At 45.8% G+C, this 18,064-nt stretch overlaps 1 protein-coding gene across 1 annotated transcript in view; it reads right to left on the reverse strand.

The window, feature by feature from the left end:
- Positions 1–13,762: 13,762 nt before the first annotated feature.
- Positions 13,763–18,064, reverse strand: part of adgrb2 (adhesion G protein-coupled receptor B2) — a 79,122-nt gene continuing 74,820 nt past the window's right edge. Inside the window, exons 26-27 of the mRNA XM_088931768.1 lie at positions 17,408–17,461; positions 13,763–16,430 (exon numbers count right to left, since the gene is read on the reverse strand). Coding sequence (XP_088787894.1) covers positions 16,263–16,430; positions 17,408–17,461 — 222 coding nt within the window. The 3' untranslated portion in view covers positions 13,763–16,262. The remainder of the gene's footprint in view (positions 16,431–17,407; positions 17,462–18,064) is intronic.

Consider the following 18,064-nt stretch of genomic DNA (forward strand, 5'->3'; position numbering starts at 1 on the left):
GCTCCTCTGCTCCTTTCTACACAGTGTCAGTAAAGTCAACTGGCAGCATTGTGGATATTGGTTTAATACATATTTTATTTTCTCAAAGGGAAGCTGTACATCAGGAGTCAGCCAATGAGGGTTTCCTTTTTAGGTTTGTGTTCAATATAATTTAAGCAATCAGTCCACAAGAGTATTTTCCTATTCTTTTTCCTTCTGCGTGCATTGGGTTCCAGTTGTGTCTTGTGTTCCAGTCTTTTTCTGTGCGTATTCAAGGAATGTCATGTGTAATAATCCACATCTAGTTATTTACGAAGCAGCAGCTCAGGGCTCTAATGATTGTTTTACTTGGGTAGATTTAGGAAACATTGAAACAAAACAGCCCTCTGGCAAGTCAGATGGAAAAATAAAATGTAAAATAATTTTAAAAAACTCTTCATAGAGAGAACAGCAACTCATCCACAGATGATATATGGGCCTTGTCAAGAATTAAATCAATGAGATGTCTCGTCTGTTTTTTAATTTAACATGCAAAAGGAACACACATTCCCACTGTCTTTGAACAAGAATGAGCATAGGCAATTTTTGCGTTTGTGTAGTTTCATGTATTTCTAAACAGAACCCCGTAAACAATTAAAAATAAGCACCTTCAGACAGGACTTCATCTGAAAAGATGTTCTGAACCATGTGTCTGTGTCTGAAAACTGGATCTGGTGCTCATGCTGCATGAAGAGAATCGAATCCTGGGTCACATTTAGTCCTTCTAATCTGTGAAGAACACCCAGAGGAATAAAAGTAGATCCTGAACTGCCTTCATCACAGAACCACAGCACTTGAGCTGGGCTGGTTTCCTGCTCTTCTCAACCTTTGCTTGGTATCTAAAGCTAAAGACCAAAGAACGAGGATACACGAGTAAAGTTCACAAGTTTGCCACAGTAGAGCAGTGTCGCACTGTAATTTTTTCCTGGGTTTATCGCATTAAATCCCTAACCTTTGCACAGATTCCTATATTGTGTGTACTGCTTTACCATTAACTCCACACCTCAGAATAGTTTAATCCGGTTACACGATACATTGATTTTACTACACTTAAGCACTGGACATTTTTAATAACATTACAATGGAATCCTCTTCAAATCTTTCTTGTTCTTGCATCACAGTAGAGTAAAAATGGTGTCCAAAGCCACCAATAGCAACTCACAGTTAACACACAAAACATTTCAAACACTACTGGACGGAAATAAAGGAATTCCACCTTCTTTGTCCCCAGCTCTTTGATTAAAGCTTAATTGATTGGACTGGAGCTTGAATGGAGCTGTTTATCCAATTACACAGGCAGGAACACAGTGGCTGTGTGCTTGTCGTCAATGCTCCATCTGTGAGTCTGTGATTGTGGTGTCATGGAGCTGCAGGAGGGAGGGTTATCGTCTCAGAAAGGGGCAGACTGGAAATCTCATTACCTGGCACAGGCACCGATTCCTCTGTCCCAATTAATGGAGTTTCTCCACATTTGTAATTATCAGTGCCACCAAACTGGACAGCAATCTGCGCCGTACTGAAGCAGAGAGAAAGTCTGATCTTGCAGGCTTGACTACACCAGTGATCGATACGTCTACCTCTCTGGAAGAATTCTGCCCCCGTGACTCTCTCACTTTCTCTCCCCAGCTCGGACCACAAATCAGGATAGGATGACAGCAGGCGACTTATCACACTGGCTTTAATGCCTCTATTTCCCAGGCTTTTACAGGCTAAAAAACTGCCAATAGATTAGAGCCAAATTCCCAGGATATACCCTGCATCAGCAAGAAATGATGATCAACACTGTTCTACAGTAATGTCAGGTTCTACTGAATTTCATTGTGCAAAACAATTTTCAAATGAAATTTTCATTTTAATCAGACACCACTGTAGCTGTTACACAGATTCTGTGCTAATGTAAGTCTCTACAGTATATAAATTTAGAATTGTATTAAGAGCGAATTCCCACTGCACACAAGGCACTCTAAAACAGCAATCTCTGTTATTCATTCTACCAAACCCAAATCTTGCAGGTGTACGGGTGTTTTCATGCAGTGGTAATCCTGACCAATTACTGTATATTCAACTGCTCCAAGTGTTAATTTCACAAAGAATTTTATCCCAAAAGTTCAGGGGCAGTAGCAAAGTACGCCAAGGAAGGCCCTTCAAATCAGGCCACTGTGAACCCAGGAACCTTCGTCTGCCTGTGTAAAGCAACTGACTGTGGGGTCACACTTCTGTAGTCTCCGACATGTCCATTGTGGTGAAAGAAGAATTGCCAAAGGGAGGCAGAAAGCTAGCAGACTGTGGTGGGCTGGCAGAGTGCAAGACAGCGGTGAAAGGCCTAGTTCTGTCCGGCAGTGTCGGCTCCTCGGGTGCAGCACAGTGACTCTCCTTCGGCTCCTTCATCCCGCGCGGTCAGCCTTTTACCATCAGTCGGATCACAAAAAGGGACAGGAAGGCATGGAGGAACGGCAGGTGCGAGGACATGGACTCCACTGGCAAAGTCCCTCACAACACTCTTCTTCACATTCCCACCTCACTGCGCCAGGAACTCTCAAGGTGCTATTTATCTGGTTTTGCTCAAAGGCGGTATTCCATTTATGCCAAAACCAGCCTTGTGTCAAGTTGGTAATTATAGAAGACAATACCTGTAACCAAGCACCAATGGACCAGAGACCGAACTCATCTTTTTCTAAATGCTCAAAACAAATAGCTGATGCTGCTTTTCACAGAGAAAGTGAAGAAACTGTTGACCAGGTTTTAAAATGAGGTCCAGCTGGACATCACTTGTCTTAGAAAATAACTGAAGAGTGCGTCATCCCTGTTCCGCTCACAGCTGTCTGTCCCTGGTGGCCGAGGGTCCCAGGTGCAATCCTATTAGCTAATGGACCCTTTGCTTTGTCACCTGGGTCTCCACAGGCCTTCTCTCCCGCCTGCGGCAAAAACAGAGCGCCGACGACCGAACCAAGAATGAGCTGGTGACCTGAAACTGATCTCCAACATTTTCCATTTAGCAGAGCCTGAGCGCAGGGCCATCAGTCACTGTCCAGAGGTCGGGCCGCTGGGCAGACTTCCAGAGCGCGGCGTCTCATCAGGACTACATAGGTGAGTGAGACAGACATGTGAGGGGCCGAGCCAGCACTTGCTCAAGCGTCTCCAATGCCCTGGTCACCCTGGTCATGAAACCGTATGATCTGGATCAGCTGGAAGAACGGCACTGGCCAATACTTGTGAGTGACAACCAAATGTAAGCCTGTCTGGGGATGATCGATGCTGGCAGGGAAATTCATTCTATATATTTGACAGGCATTTAGAGCTGCAGAATGGCTTCTCTGTACTGAAAAACAAAACCCCTAATTTGTCTCACTGACATATAATTCCTTTGTAAAGCATCTTTGCTGATATGTGCAACAAAATCAAGCATTTAGAACAGACAATGTTCAAAAACAAGAGTAAGAAAATTATAGAGTTTGAGAAGTTATGAAGACTACTGAACAACCACAGGAGCAAAGTATGTTGCTTAGTGAACCTGGGACTGTGCTGCCATGTTTTCCCAATGTAAAATAAAAAGCACAAGCTTAAACAAATATGGTAAAAAAACAGCTTTTGTTGGGTTAAACACAAATATACTGTATCAGATAGATTGGTGTGTATGAATGCGAGTTCATTCTTCACCGTGTTTAATAAATAAATCAGTGAGCCGTTTTCATTTCATCTGTCTCAAGTCATGTGAAATGGAAACGACAGCCACAGTAGCAGAGATTAAATTGTCTCATCCAATTAAACAATACTCAGGAAAAATGCAACGGTTGTCCAATTTATCCAACCAATCAGGAGGGGGGAGCTGTGTTATGCAGTTCTGACACTTGTCACAGACTCTTAAATTAAAGCTGCTTGAATATGTTGCAAAGAGGATCCCAGCCCTGCCCAGCTTTCCTCACTGAAACACCCCGAGACTAACGAGCGGGACTCACAGCGAACACTGTAAACAGTCCTCCGGGCCAGTTTCAACCTGCTCTATCCTATACAGGGCATCAGGAAATGCTGAGGTCACAAGGACAAAGCTAGGGAAAACTGAAGTTATTTGCAGGGAATATATCAAATTACAGCAATTAAGTCAGAATAAAAACCACTTTCCCATTCCATAACCCAAGTCCAGGCTTAATCTGTAAGGCTGTCACCAGAGGTGCCCAGCTGTGGGGCTCTGTGAGCACATGACCAGAAGTGTCCGGGTGAGGTGGTCTGTAACCCCTCACCAGAGGTGCCCTGCTGTGGAGCTCTGTAAGCCCATGAGCAGAGGTGCCCAGAAGAGGGGCTCTGTGAGCCCATGACCCAGATTGGTGGGGTTCTGCACACCCGTCACCAGAGATGCCCAGCTCGGGGCTTTCTGCCAGCCCGCCCATGAGCAAAGGCACCCAGCTTAGGGCTCTGCTCTTGCCCACATCGGATCCCTTGCGGACATTCCCTGAGCTGCTCCAAGAGTCCGGTGCATTAGAATGAGTGAAGTGGGAGGCAGAGTCTTCCTGAAGCACACACATGGCTCTCCTCAGAGGCTGCAGGGTAATTAAGAGAGCCAGACTAAAAATACATTTTTCTCTCTACAAATATGTAGACTAAACTGCTTTGTTTTTACTAACAGAATAAAATATTCAAAAGCCAGGAGCCATGAGGGCAAAGGCATTTAATACATCATCTAAACAACCTTCTAGTACAAAATTGTTAATGATGAGCCAGATTTCATCAACACAGCAGTGAGAGGCTTCTCTATCCCATGACATCCTGGATTTGTGTGGGACTGTTCGAGGGTGGATATAAGGTCATGTTCCACTCATTGCTCTGGGGGTCACTAAAAAACCAAGAGAAGCTTTCAAACAGGCCCTTGCATGTACAGTATGTAGTGTGTATAACCAATACTCTCCCAAAGTAAGAGTTAAGCAGACAATTTGCAGAAACAGGTTGCTGTGACCCTGGCTTGTCTATCCTGACCACTGCTTACAGTATTATAAGATGTTATCTTATAATGCACTAAATAGAATGTTGTATACGATTGTGGTCATAAATATTGCTCCTCTGGAATCAGTCTAGAGAAGAATAACTGGATACATTCTGGGGCTTAAGGGAGTGTCCCACACTGACAGGCTGGAGGAACTGAGTCCCTTCAGTCTGAAGGGAGTGTCCCACACTGACAGGCTGGAGGAATCGAGTCTCTTCAGTCTGAAGGGAGTGTCCCACACTGACAGGCTGGAGGAATCGAGTCTCTTCAGTCTGAAGGGAGTGTCCCACACTGACAGGCTGGAGGAATCGAGTCTCTTCAGTCTGAAGGGAGTGTCCCACACTGACAGGCTCGAGGAACCGAGTCTCAGTTTTAGTCTTGAACAGAGAAGAATATGAGGGGACTGGATATAAATATTAAAGATCCTCTGAGTAATTCTTCATAAATGAATATGCAGTTTCTCCAGCAGTCTGTTTTAAATATTTGTCTAAACTGCACAGAAGGTTCTGAGTTTGAGGATACAAAATAAAACAGACAACAACCCACTTAAATATAATAAATACTGCGAGTAGAGTGGGTGCTTTGGGAAGATGTGGCAGATAACATAAAATGTGGAAATACTGAAATCTGTTAGTGTAATGTGCAAAAATATACATGCTACTGAATAAAAGGTGTCACAACAAAAGTAAAAGAAAATATAAAAGCAAGATTCTAAAGAAAAACAGACGCAGAAGACTTCTGAGGATTAGTATAATCAGCTGTGTCTGTTCCAGTAGTGAAAAATACCACGTTGTGTACAGAAATCATCAGCAAGAATAAATACAGAACATACAGCCTCGAGACGGAAGTTATTTGAGTCAGAGAAACACACTTTATACAGTAAATCAGGATGCCCCTTTAAACAATACAGGTTATTTTCATTTTCGCACTCAGCTTCACGAGAACTGTGACGATCGCAGTCAAGGCGTCACGTATTCGGGAGCGCTACACGAGTTGTATTGTGTATACAGCACATGGAGCATTCCATCACTTCTAGCCGCTTACTCGTGGTACGATTAAACACTAGTATACAAGTCTGAAACCCCAGGTACAATCTAACCAGAAAGCATAACTTCCCTTTAAATATTTTTTTCTCTTGAGGGCAGAAAAAAAAACCCACACACGATGTCAAAAGCTGTTTGCTGCACCGGTTCCGATTCGATTGCCACTGGACCCGAGCTCGTTTTCACCCTGCCTGTGTCTGAAAAGGTGCCCCTCTCTCAGCTTGAGCCTCAGGTGGAGCACACACCTGGCAAACACCTGGCAAAGCCTGTCCGCGGTGTGTTTCCCCATGACCCGCAGCAGCAGGGCTGGGACACTGGTCCTCCCCCCTGTCATATGACCAGAGGCCGAGAATAATTTCACGTGAAGGGGGCTAACCTCTTCAGCAAAGAGCAAAAGTTCTGTGCTTATTTCACCTACGTTTTTCTCACCGGAAAACGTCGGCTCCACCCGCGATTCGTCGCTCCGTCCTCCTGACAGCCGCCGGAACTGACGTCACCACCGGCGACGCCGATCGATCCTCTCGCGCTGTCGTTTCTGCCCGCTCGTCCTCGATCATCGCTTTCAAATATTTTTTAGTCGCTAGCATTTACAGAGAAGTCCACCCCCCCCCAACACCAACCTCCTTCCTGAATGTTTACCTCTTATCCTCTCCACTCACTATAAAGTCGATCCGTACTGTGGTAATTCAAAACGATCTCAGGTGTTTAGCGTCTAACGGACCAATCACGTAGATTTAATTTGCATACCGCGGGACAAGTGAGTTGGGTCACGATAGGTCAAGTGCAATGAATTTTGGGATTTAGCACACAGCTGCATACTAGATAATGTGGTACTATCTGGAGAACATCTCCAGCTCCGAGCTCAATAGCAGTGAAAAACCGTGCAGAACAAAGCTGAACTTATGCTCAGTGTGGTGCTGAGGGCTCAGCATTGCTGTTGTTCTGATTAGCACATACTACTGGGGCATCGGAACATTTCGATTAAGCTCATCAATAAATTCACATGTCTGCCATAATTATTACTATTTCTGTCTCGCGATAGTATGTAACTGAATGTCCCTGGTAATTTAATGTTATTTTTAATTTAAGAACGGCATTTATGTTAAAATATACCAGACAAGGGTAGGTAACTGCTAATATGGTACTCAATTGCTATTAGACACGAATCAAACGAGAACAGCAGGTGCGGGGATTATCTTGTATCGTATTAGAGTCTTAATTTTATTTTACTTCCATTGATAAATGATCTAGATTCATATGGAGAGCCTGCAGACGAATAAGCCAACTATTTTGGTTTTACTGTATGTGCAAGCTACATTTGTGTCTGACATAGTATTGTAACGCTTACGGGTAAGAGCCGGCGTACCAGAGCAGGTGACGTCACCGCCCTTCCCTGTGATAGCAGGACTACAGCTACTGGGCTGTAGGGAGATCTCTCTTTAGCTCACGGGGCTAGGTCGCTGCAGAGAGACGCGGAAGTCCCGGGTTCGAGCCCCGGACAGTGTGGGGCTGACCTGATGCGGCAAGGGCGGCCGCCTGAGCCCCCGTTGCGTTACAGTATAAATATAAGTGTTATGCATTTTCAGGGGCTATATTTGTTGCACTTCATCTACAATAAATGTTATTTTATTTTATGTTTGTGGGATCTTCTCCGTTTGAGGTAGTGAGTTATGTAAGGAAGCTCATAGTATGTTGAGAGACGACTGACAAAGGCATGAACTGCAAATTTCTCACAATGGAGTTGGCGAATCATTACAAAAGCACCAGCTAATGTCCAATAGCGTGAGCAATCAGAATGAACGTATAAGGTGCTGTATAACAAAAACAAATTACAGTTGTAGCTCTTAGAAGGTAAACTTAGGAGACTTTTGAATGAACTGAAACAACCTGAAGAGATCTGTTCCTATGACCCTGTGAGCCTTTGGACTCTGGACTTGTGCTCGCCTCTCATCTGGTCTGGGTACCGGTCCGTTAAAGCACCGTCACTGCGGCACCGGCAGTCCTTCCCAACCTCGCTGTGACTGGATGAGCCTCCTGTTCCACCTCGAAGACGTTCCACAAACTCCGACTGTTTCACCCCCGTTATTGTTGGACCTCAGACACAGGTACGAGAAGGGACGCTTTGCCGAAGAACTGTCTTAAATAATCACTTTTAAAAAGATGACGATAACACCTTTTTTCTTTAACGTACCCTTACATTTGCCTACACAACTTATTCTCTGTACCCCCAATATCCGTGCATTTCCCCGAGAAACACAAGTCTAGAGTCCCATCACAATAAAATCTATTCAATTAACACCCCGATGTGACAGAACACATTTAGGACTTACACCCCATTCAAATATACAGTATATTAACTTGAGTTCTCTTCAAACCCGAAGAGATATGAAAATTCACTATTGCATACTAAGGAATCTACATGCATGAGCTGTTATAGGGCTACTAATAAAGATAGACTTCTGTATTAATTTGGGTTGAACTCCAGTACGCTGCTCTCAGTTCGTTGGCAGTCTCTACTCATCGTGAAGTGGATTTGATGTGGACTCTTCTATTTTTATAAACAGTACTGTATGTGTTTTTGCACGGCCCCTGATGGGTCTGGATAAAGGTAACTGAGAGTTCTCAAAGGCTCAAACGAGGCGCTAGTGTTAGATGTTTGACTTGGTTAGCGCAGATCGTGTGATGGTTGACAGAGCTTTTCTGTTCTTCAATGAAGACACATACAATAGTCTATTAAAGTCTATTGACGTGGAACTGGGGACTAGTTTTTTTTAAAATATGTATTAGGAGAGTATTAGCCGCTCAAAGGAAAATATGACAATGCGTCACAATAATGTGTTTAAAAACTGGAAACTTCATCTGATAAGGATGTGCCGTGTAGTTCAATGAATGACAGGACCGCACTTGCTTCTAGGTCAGTAGTTTCCTGCACAGGGATCACAGCTGCACAGAGTTTGATCTGAATCGCCATGATTTTCACAGGAGAAGGGTTTCCTTTAACCGCGTAACAATAGAGTGTTGCTGAAACAGTCGCAGGCGGCCGGGCGGTATCCGTGGGCGAGCTCGGGAGTTATGAATCGCTGTGCGTGGGAGGGCTCGGGCCAGGAGGCACAAGGGGACGTGAGCGGGAGACATGATCAGATCACACGAATGAGCTCCCGTTTCACCTCCCCTCAGCCGGGAGCGATCTGGCGCGCTGCCCGTGACCTGCGGATGGCTCTCGGAGAATGCAGACACGGGTTCACCACTGTGGCACCTAAACCAATTAGATAAGACTGCCATAGGTCATCTAATCCAACATATACAGGCCCCATCGTCAATATGGTGAATCCCCAAACTGGAGCAAACAGTATTTATATATGACTTCCATGTGTTTAATTAGATTGATTTTGATTAAAGGCGTCCAGTGTCTCTGAGAAAACACCCAGGCCTAGTGGGGGCGCTAGTGTGAGGGTTTGAGTGTGACAAAGCCCAGTTCGTTATTTAATCTTGAACAAAATGTGCTCCATAATCTCACTTATTCAGCTTGATGCAATTATTCTATTGTTTCAGTCAGCTGAGTCGTCTTTTTCACATTCAGCTTAATGACCATAATAACCTAATTGGACTCATAATTGGCTTAATTGGCCCATTGAAAACATTCCCCGATGTCCTCCAATCTGAAGGAGGACGAAGTTGGTTACTACAGGAATCTGCAGCCCTGGTCTTTGAGAGCCACAGTGGCTTCTGGTGTTTTTTTTCAGCTGAGTGCTGAAAAACTTAATTGGATCAATCAATTGCTTAATTAGGAAAAATTAACATGTTTTCCAAACCTCTGCTCATCGCCGATTCAAGGCAGAGTGTGAGACACAATTCCTGGGGGGCCTGGTGTCTTCTGGTTTTTGTTTCATCTTGAGCAGTCAATTATGCAATTAACCTCATTAATTTCTTGACCCTATAGAGGATTTTTCTTAAGGTCATTTCCACTTGATTACTCAAAACACCCAATTCATTAAGGGACCAGCTACCTAGAAAACACTTCAAAGCAGCATCAGAAGCAGTACAATCCTGCCTTTAATTAAACAATTTGACCATCTTGGTGGAACGCACAGCAGGAGAAGCTGAGCCAGGAGTGTCCAGTCCATTACAGCACCCTGAACTTTCTAACTAACACTGAACTGGCCCTTACTTATATAATTTACCCAGGTGTGCAGGATCACTTAGATAATTAAAGATTAGTGTAAAGACTTGCACTGGGCTAAAATCAAAGTGCAAAAGTGGATTATCCCTGTTCCAGACCCCCCAGACCCCTGATTTTCACTGGCGCTCTGCCCTGTTCAAGGTGACCCTTCTGAAGGGGTGTTATAGAGCATTCAAGTCCTGCACAGCTGCACAGCTGAGAGAGCTGAAGAACAGCCATCAAGCACAGACTTGCACTCACAGGACAAGACGATCAGCTCTGAGCTGTGATGTGTTAAGAGTCAACATCACTTTCTGTGCTGCCATCTGTAAAATGTTTTAGCAGCGTAGTGCCATTATTTTAATCACCCAGCTGTTTTGTTAAACCAGAGTCTACTACAACTAGGAAGGTCAAGCTTAAAAAGAAAACCCTAATGGTTAAAAAAGAATGGCACCTGCAGATTAGTTTAAAACATTTTCCCTTATTCTTCCTGTGCTTTTAAAAGCAGAGAGGAGTGAGCAGAGCAAAATGCAGAGCATCAATTATCAAATTCCTAAGCCAGCTGCCTCTGTGAATTCAGAGTGATGTAATTGCACCTGAGCTCTGAGCGATTTGTGTTTGACATCACTTCTCTATTTAACTTCGCTTGTTAGGAATACCTTTCTAATTACCATGCAGCTGTGTGAATATCATCTCCATTTCAAGACGTCAAAAAAGCTCCTGTAGAGAAGAAAAGAGATACTGAAACGCACCAGGTCATTCAGGTTGAATTCTAAAGAAAAAGTAGTTTTCTTTATTTTGAATCGGAACAGATTGAAGCTCCAGCTGAGAGCCCAACAGAAACATGGAGCTTCCTGTCAGTCTGGGGAGATTCCGGCCTGCATTACTGTGTCCGTTCAGCCCAATATTCAATATTCAGCTTTTATTCATAGTAGCCAAAGGCATTTTAAGGATGCAAGAAAGAACAGCAGATCAATTTAGACTAGAGCATTTATTTATTATTGAACCAATCCAATTTGTAAACTAAGAAAAAAAAGGAGGAAAGGGTCCTCTTCTGAGGCAGCATCTTAGTTTTTTTTCTAATAGAAATTCCTAATGGATACACTCTCGGCCAGACGGATGAGAGACTGATGAAATTACTTTTCATCGCCAGTGCCCCTGTGTGTGCTGGTGTGGGGGACCACAGTGTTGCCCCAGTCCCTCACGGGTCCCTGCACGCTCAGGGCCCAGCCGATGAGTCCTCAGACTGGAGGGAGGAGACCCCTTGGAAAATAATCACACTAAGACCCCAGCCTCCAGCCTGACATGCCCCCTGATCACCAAGGCCTCCATTTCCCTTCTTTTTAGTCTGATGGACCTCAAAGCAGAGTTTAACTGTTGCTAAAGAACGTATTCCAGGAATCTGTGCTAATGACATTACTTCTGAGGATGCCTGGGCTCTGACTGAGTCCTTTATGGTGCCGCATGAGACCAGGACCTCTTGTGCAGGCAGTGGCAATGACTTCTCTGTTTTGTGACCTTGGTGCATTACCCAAGCTGACCAGCAGAGGCCACTGTGGTCCTGTTTGTGCCACGCAGCAGCTCTCCTCAGCGCTGTTGTCTCACTCTGGGGGAAGGCTTACATTAAGAAATGCCTTCAAGGCATTAAAAACACCAGGACGGAGTGTTTCAGTCTAGCAGCGCGGGGATTAAATGTTCCTACGTGACAGATCGGATCTGCAAGCTTACAGTCTTTTACACAAGTCCCAGGTTCCCCGGAAAGTTTACCAAGGCAAGTTTACAAGACTATTTTAGAATTTGTCTGCCATTTGTCTAAACGTTCCAAAAACTGTAAATAGAAACATGTCGTAATTAAGGGAACAGTTGCCAGTAAAACACAGAGCTCCCCCATGCTTATGAGATGGCACAGATGGTGCAGTTGTTGAAACAAAAGGCTAAAGTAATAACCGGGAAATGAAAATAGAGCAAATCTTTAGCAAGTAAAGGACATGAAAGCTTTTTAAGAATTGCATGATCCGCCAGTCCTTCTTGTTTTACTGGAATTACTCTTGGGTTCAGGGAATCACAGGTAGGGGACTTTGCTCGTTCTTTGACAGAGATCAAATTCCTCAGGGATGTAATTCTCCAGCGTAGGCTGTAGACTCCGTTCGGTAGTGCTCACAAACGAGACTGGACACATTCAGCTTCCATGCAGGGTCAAGGGATTCTCTAATACACTGATGTCAATTTGGAGTTGGTAGGAAAACCAGCATAAAGAGAAATTTTCCTGGAGGAATCGTGGCGTACTGTAGCTGGGCAGCAGCTCTCGCGCCCAGCCTGACGTGTGACAGCTCATTAAGCTGAGGCCTTCCTCTGTACCTGCTGTGTGATTTCTCACTCCTAATACTCCACCAGGAAAAATGGCAAAACCTCAATTACTGAGGCAGCCCTGTTCTTTCCAACAGAGACAGGAACCCAGGAAGCAGGAAGAAGAGTGTCACACACTCTGCTGTCTCGCCATGCTCTGCTCATGGACTGCAGACCCATAACCCCCCTCCCACTGGCCTGCTGTCCAGTATCGGGCAGTGTCCGGTCTGACCCGCCCCTTAGCAGGGCTGTCGTGGGCTCTGGACCCTCCCTGGCCCAGCAACCAGGACACAGCCCCGCCAGCCCCAGCCAACCCCCCTTCAATCAGAGAGGTAGCCAATCAACTCACCTGGCATATATACAGGAGTTATGTTGTAATAATATGAGTACCAACATTTAGTGTAATTCAGAAATAGTTTCTTCTGCACAGATCACATAGTCTTACTAGGTGTTAGAACATAGCAGGGCTGGCCAGGTAGCTGACCTTATTGCTTTCCAGTCTGGTTTTTAGCACTGCCTGGTCTGCAGTGATGTAAATGAATTGATCATCAACAAATCAGGCAAGCGGTCCACTCAGATGACGGACAGGACATAAACGGTACAGCTGCCCTGGAGGCAGTCCAGCCAGGGGACAGAAGTGAAAACCTGAGAACAGGACGTACCTCTTTACCTAGCAGGGGTCTGGGGAGACCTACCCAGCCATACTGCCGAAGGCAGAACCCTGGCTTTGGTCTGGAATCGGCTGCTTGAAATCCTGGAATCAGTTAGCTGCTAAAATACGATCAAGATGGGCTGAGTGGCTCCTCTTCTCAGTGTTCCTACACTCTTAAGTCTTGTCGCTGTATGGATTGGAAAGTCATGTATTTGATTACTGTGGTGCTGTAAATATTTAAATGTTCATTTCCAGTTGTCTGTCATCCTATAACGGGTCATGTGCACGGAGGAACTAGCTCAGGGTACATAATGAATCTGACGGGGTTTGCAATGTGCTGATAACTCTACTGTGTCCGTGTGACCAGCAGGCCAGGACCAGGTCGGGGCTGGTCATTGGCTGAGGCTGAGAGGCTGAGACGACTCCCAGCCAATCAGAGAAGGGAAGGGAAGTTCTTTCCGCCCGGCCCCCCGAATTCCATAAAACAGCCGCAAAGAACACACTCCTGTTATACATGTTATACAAAACACTGACGAGTTTCCTTCTCTTCGCATATTAAGAAATGACAGTGCAGAAAACTTTTTTATTCTCATAAAAATACTATATGAAAACAATAAAACACTACTCATACAGCTTTGTGTAAAAAAGGACAGACAGATAAAAAGGTTTTCACAGGAAGTTATAGTGTCAGACTCCTCAGAAGCAAGCAGGCTGTGACAGAGATGGGGATCAGGAGTTTCAAATGGGATGAGGTTGAGGTCCTGTGGAAAAGCAATAGGAAAAACAAACAGGGGGAGGATTTCAAGTCCCCTGGAGAGCGATGAGCCATTGCTTGGGTTAGGCTGTCAGCTGCAGCAATGTACAGTATGTCTACACGTCTAACTGGATACTGTATGTCCTACAGGACATAAACGGTTGGGTTGCTTGTGAAGTCTTTCAGGATTTTCAGAATGGCAGAAGTGTGCAGGTTAAGAGCACAACGGTCCCCAGTGCTCTTCAAAGAAGCACGTTTCTTGTTTGCTCGCAGTCCACAGTGTGCACGGGGGCGGAGTGCAGCTTGTAAGGCAGGCTGACGTACCTCAGCGCAGGGGTGGGACTGTGGAAATGCTGGGTGGGTTTCGGTGGGTATAAAGGCCCATTCTCCTGGTTCCAGGGAGCTTTAGTCCATCAGTGCTTCAGGAGTCCACCTCTGTCGTGAAACGGGCCCAGAGTCTGCGTCACGATGTTGGAATGAGCCTGCGGATCGCCTGATCTGTCCTGCTCCACCACAGAGCCACCCCAGGCAAAGATGAGACAGACAGCACGCTCCTCAGAGACAGGAACACTTCCCTGAAGGGCCCGGTGCTCACGAGCAGATAGGTATCAGAGTTTCTGCGCTCCAGCAGCGGATCAGCCAAGCGGGGAAGCTAATGCACTACTATTAATACGAAAACTTGCACAAGTAAGAAAACAAGTTAAAAGAAATCAGGCAATAAATGCGTACAGAAGCACTCAAGTGGGATGGCATTTTAAAAACTGCAAAGGATGGTAAAACAAATGTTTCTGTCAGGGTTCTGTGCTGCTGAGGACATACTTACCTCCATCATCCCTGGCAGGCTCTGCTGGGAGCGGGACCGAGCGACAGAGCTGCTCTGCCCATGGCGATCTCCTACTTTACTTCTTGCCTGCGGGGTCCTAATTAACCGCCTGGATTCCAGTGGCTTTCTGAATTCTGTTAGCTAAAATCTGACAAGTAAGCTGCCTAACGCCAGTGTTATTCATTTCCCAGTGGTTCTCTCACAGCCCAGCCTGTGTATTGCGTCTGTTGTGTATTGAGTGTTTTTCTGTTGTTGCAGCAGGGGGTGGTGGAAAAGACTATGAGACCATAACAAACCCTGTATACCGCTGCATTTCAATAAACTAGTAAACTTTCAAGGTAATTAATTCTGGTCCCATTGCCGAGCTTTTCATACAACTCTATTACGAACTTGAGGCTGATCTCAGCTCAGTATCTTAAATAACATGGGAGACATTGGTGACAATTTAAATGGGATAAACTGTATAGGGCCTGCCTAGTGACATTTTAGAGCCACTTGCTCATGGCATTAATCACTCGGTAGAAACACAGACGTCGCCCAACAGTGGGCTTGTGAACGGGACGGCGGAGTATCTGTGAGGGGCTGGTAGGGCTCCTGCCAGGCGGGGTCTCCAGGACAACAGCAGCTCGACTGGTCTTCCATGGTGGACGTGGGACACCTCTGCCACAATGTGGGCATTGTGATTGCTTTCTCACCCGCTGAGTGGACAGGTAGCATTCGGGCCCAAAGAACTGTGCCGAAATCTGCAGCACACACACGAGGGGAAACTGCTCTTAGGGGCTTCAATTCAGAGGAATGCAGGCTGGTTTCCAAATGCTTCTCAGTGTGAACAAAAGAAGGAACAAACAGAAATAAAATGATTATTCCAACACTGAAAAAAGGCCAAACCAAGGTCGAAGCAGCCACAACACTGGCTGAGGTTTAATTCCAAGTTCGAAAAACTAAGAAGAGCCCCCCCCCCCCCCCCCGACTTCAAAACAAAGAGAAGAATCTCTAGGCGAGCGAGAGAAGAGCGAGAGGAGAGTGCAGCTGTGCTCCTGGGGCGGCAGGGTGCAGCGACTGGGACCTGTTTATTAACAAATTCTCAAAGGGAACACCCGGGTCGCCCCCTAGGAAGGAAAGGAGCCAAACGAAACTCTAAATGGCTTAAGACGTGTGCAACATCAGTGAGAAAATGTCTAAAAAAACTGCAGTTCTCCCGTTCTTGTGTGTGAAACCGGTGAAGGGCATCCTCCCGAAGAAAATCAAGACGTTTTTCAGAAAACCGTGTTTAAAAAGCCTGTCTCCCTGTCCCCCTCCCCTACCCCTACCCCCCTCCCTCCTGTCGAAGTGGCAGTCCGTGCAAAAGTGCAGAGCTCAGTCTGCCCTCATCTTCCCGTCCTGTCTGCAGGAAAAACGTGCGCGGGATTGCTTTTCCATCTGCGACGGCGCTGACTTCGCCCTTCAGCTCCTTCGTTCCCAGCTGCAGGTGTGGCGGTTTCAAGACAGGGTCTCAGACCTCGGTCTGGAAGTCTCCCTCTGAGGAGTCCGGGGTGTGGCTGGAGGTCTTGCTCCAGGCCTTGCTGTGCATTTCCAGTTTGTCTTTCTGTGTGGATCGGGCGGCGGTGAGGGTCATCGCTTTGAAACTGTCCCAGGACTGGTCATCGGGGGTGGACTTGTCCTGCCCCAAAAAAAAAAACAGAGGTCAAGACTCTCCGTTTTATCTGCAATCGTAAGCTGTCTTTCAAGACCAGTGCACAATAAACAGTAATCAGTGAGCAGGAGAAAAAAAACAGTTTTACATTCGAATTCTTTTGAGATACTGATGATTGCTCCCCAGCCGGAGTAACGTCAGCACCAAGGCTGTGATAGCGAGCACATTAAACAAATCAAGCCTGTGCCATGCATGCCCACAGGACAACTCTCCTGATGAGTAGGAATGAGCAGCTGCTTTAAACAGGGATGAACAGAAGCCAGCCCTGTTATTAAAGAGCATGAAGACCGTCCCAGGACAGATATCTCCTTCGTCACCCTTCCATGCGCTCACTCCTGGCCTCCTGGAGCCTAGGCCACACACACAGGGCACGAGGCCGAACTATAGCTCACACAGGACAGGCTGGGCCCTGATCAATCACTCACAGGCCGTTAAACCTGGAGCGAGTCCCCACTAGCTGCACTTCAAACCTCTGCCACCAGGAGGCAGTAACAGATGAACAATACATTTCCACATACTTTATTAGATATAAAAGATACAGCTGGCGGAGAATGACAGAGGAGGGGCAGTAAGAGAGGTCATTGCAGAGACTCTCCCTTCGGTGTGTGCAATGGTGCCTTCAGTAATCCTTCTGCTAGCTGCACCGCTATTGTCGTGGTTTATCCATGATTTCCCAATCCTTTTACCCTGCATTTATTTTGCAGTGTTCGCTCAAGGTCTGTACCATACGTCGATGTACAGGACTTTACCACAATTTCCCCATGCTTCACTGCACAAGGCTCTTAAGAAGGTTGGTGATGTAACAACAGACGCACACGCTGGACTGTGGGATGAGTGTTTGGATGAGGACACAACCGAATCTCCTCGGCCAAGGTCCTGCAGCCCGGCGCTGCTGCCTGTCTGCTAGGGCCCATCCCACTCTCCCCTGTAGTCTTTCTACTTACACTCGAAGAGTTCTTTTCACCTCCGGCTGACGAAATGCTCCATCGCTTTTCCCTCTGTTTCAATAAAAAATGAAGGGGATCGTAGTCAGCAACAAAGCAGACCAGTCCTGGGCAAGTGTATGCTCTGGTTTCTGAAACCCAGCAGTGGAGCTCCAATCCTGGAGGGCCACCACATCTCCAGGTTTTCCTTCCTGCTCTACTCTCAATGACCTCGTTGAGCTGACTATCACCATCTCTGGACCTGGTGAGCGCCTTTCAAAGGGCTTCAGCTGTTGATGTGTTAAGGAGAGCTGGATTGTGAACCTGCAGGACTGGAGCTGTGCACTTGTGGCTTTGTGGAGCTGCACAGTGAGCAACAAAATGAAGCTTGTCCGAAGACTCTTGCCCATCCCTACGGTTATACCACAGGCTGTATATTGTTATACTAATAACAATAGCAGGAAAGTTTAGGACAGAAAATTTGCAGTTTTCATCATGCATTTGACTCTGTTTGTGTCATTCTTTGCCATATTTCATATGCTTAAATGTAACTTCAATGTGCTTTACTTCAATTCAGTTTCTTGGAAACGTGTATTTAAGTGAATGTTCGGAGAAATTAATAAATAATTTCTCGAAGTGGTGCATCTGGGCTCCAGTGATGTGCGTTACTTCTACAAG

Source organism: Atractosteus spatula, chromosome 14 (genome assembly GCF_055471065.1).
Source record: "Atractosteus spatula isolate fAtrSpa1 chromosome 14, fAtrSpa1.hap1, whole genome shotgun sequence".
Classification (NCBI taxonomy): Eukaryota; Metazoa; Chordata; class Actinopteri; order Semionotiformes; family Lepisosteidae; genus Atractosteus; species Atractosteus spatula.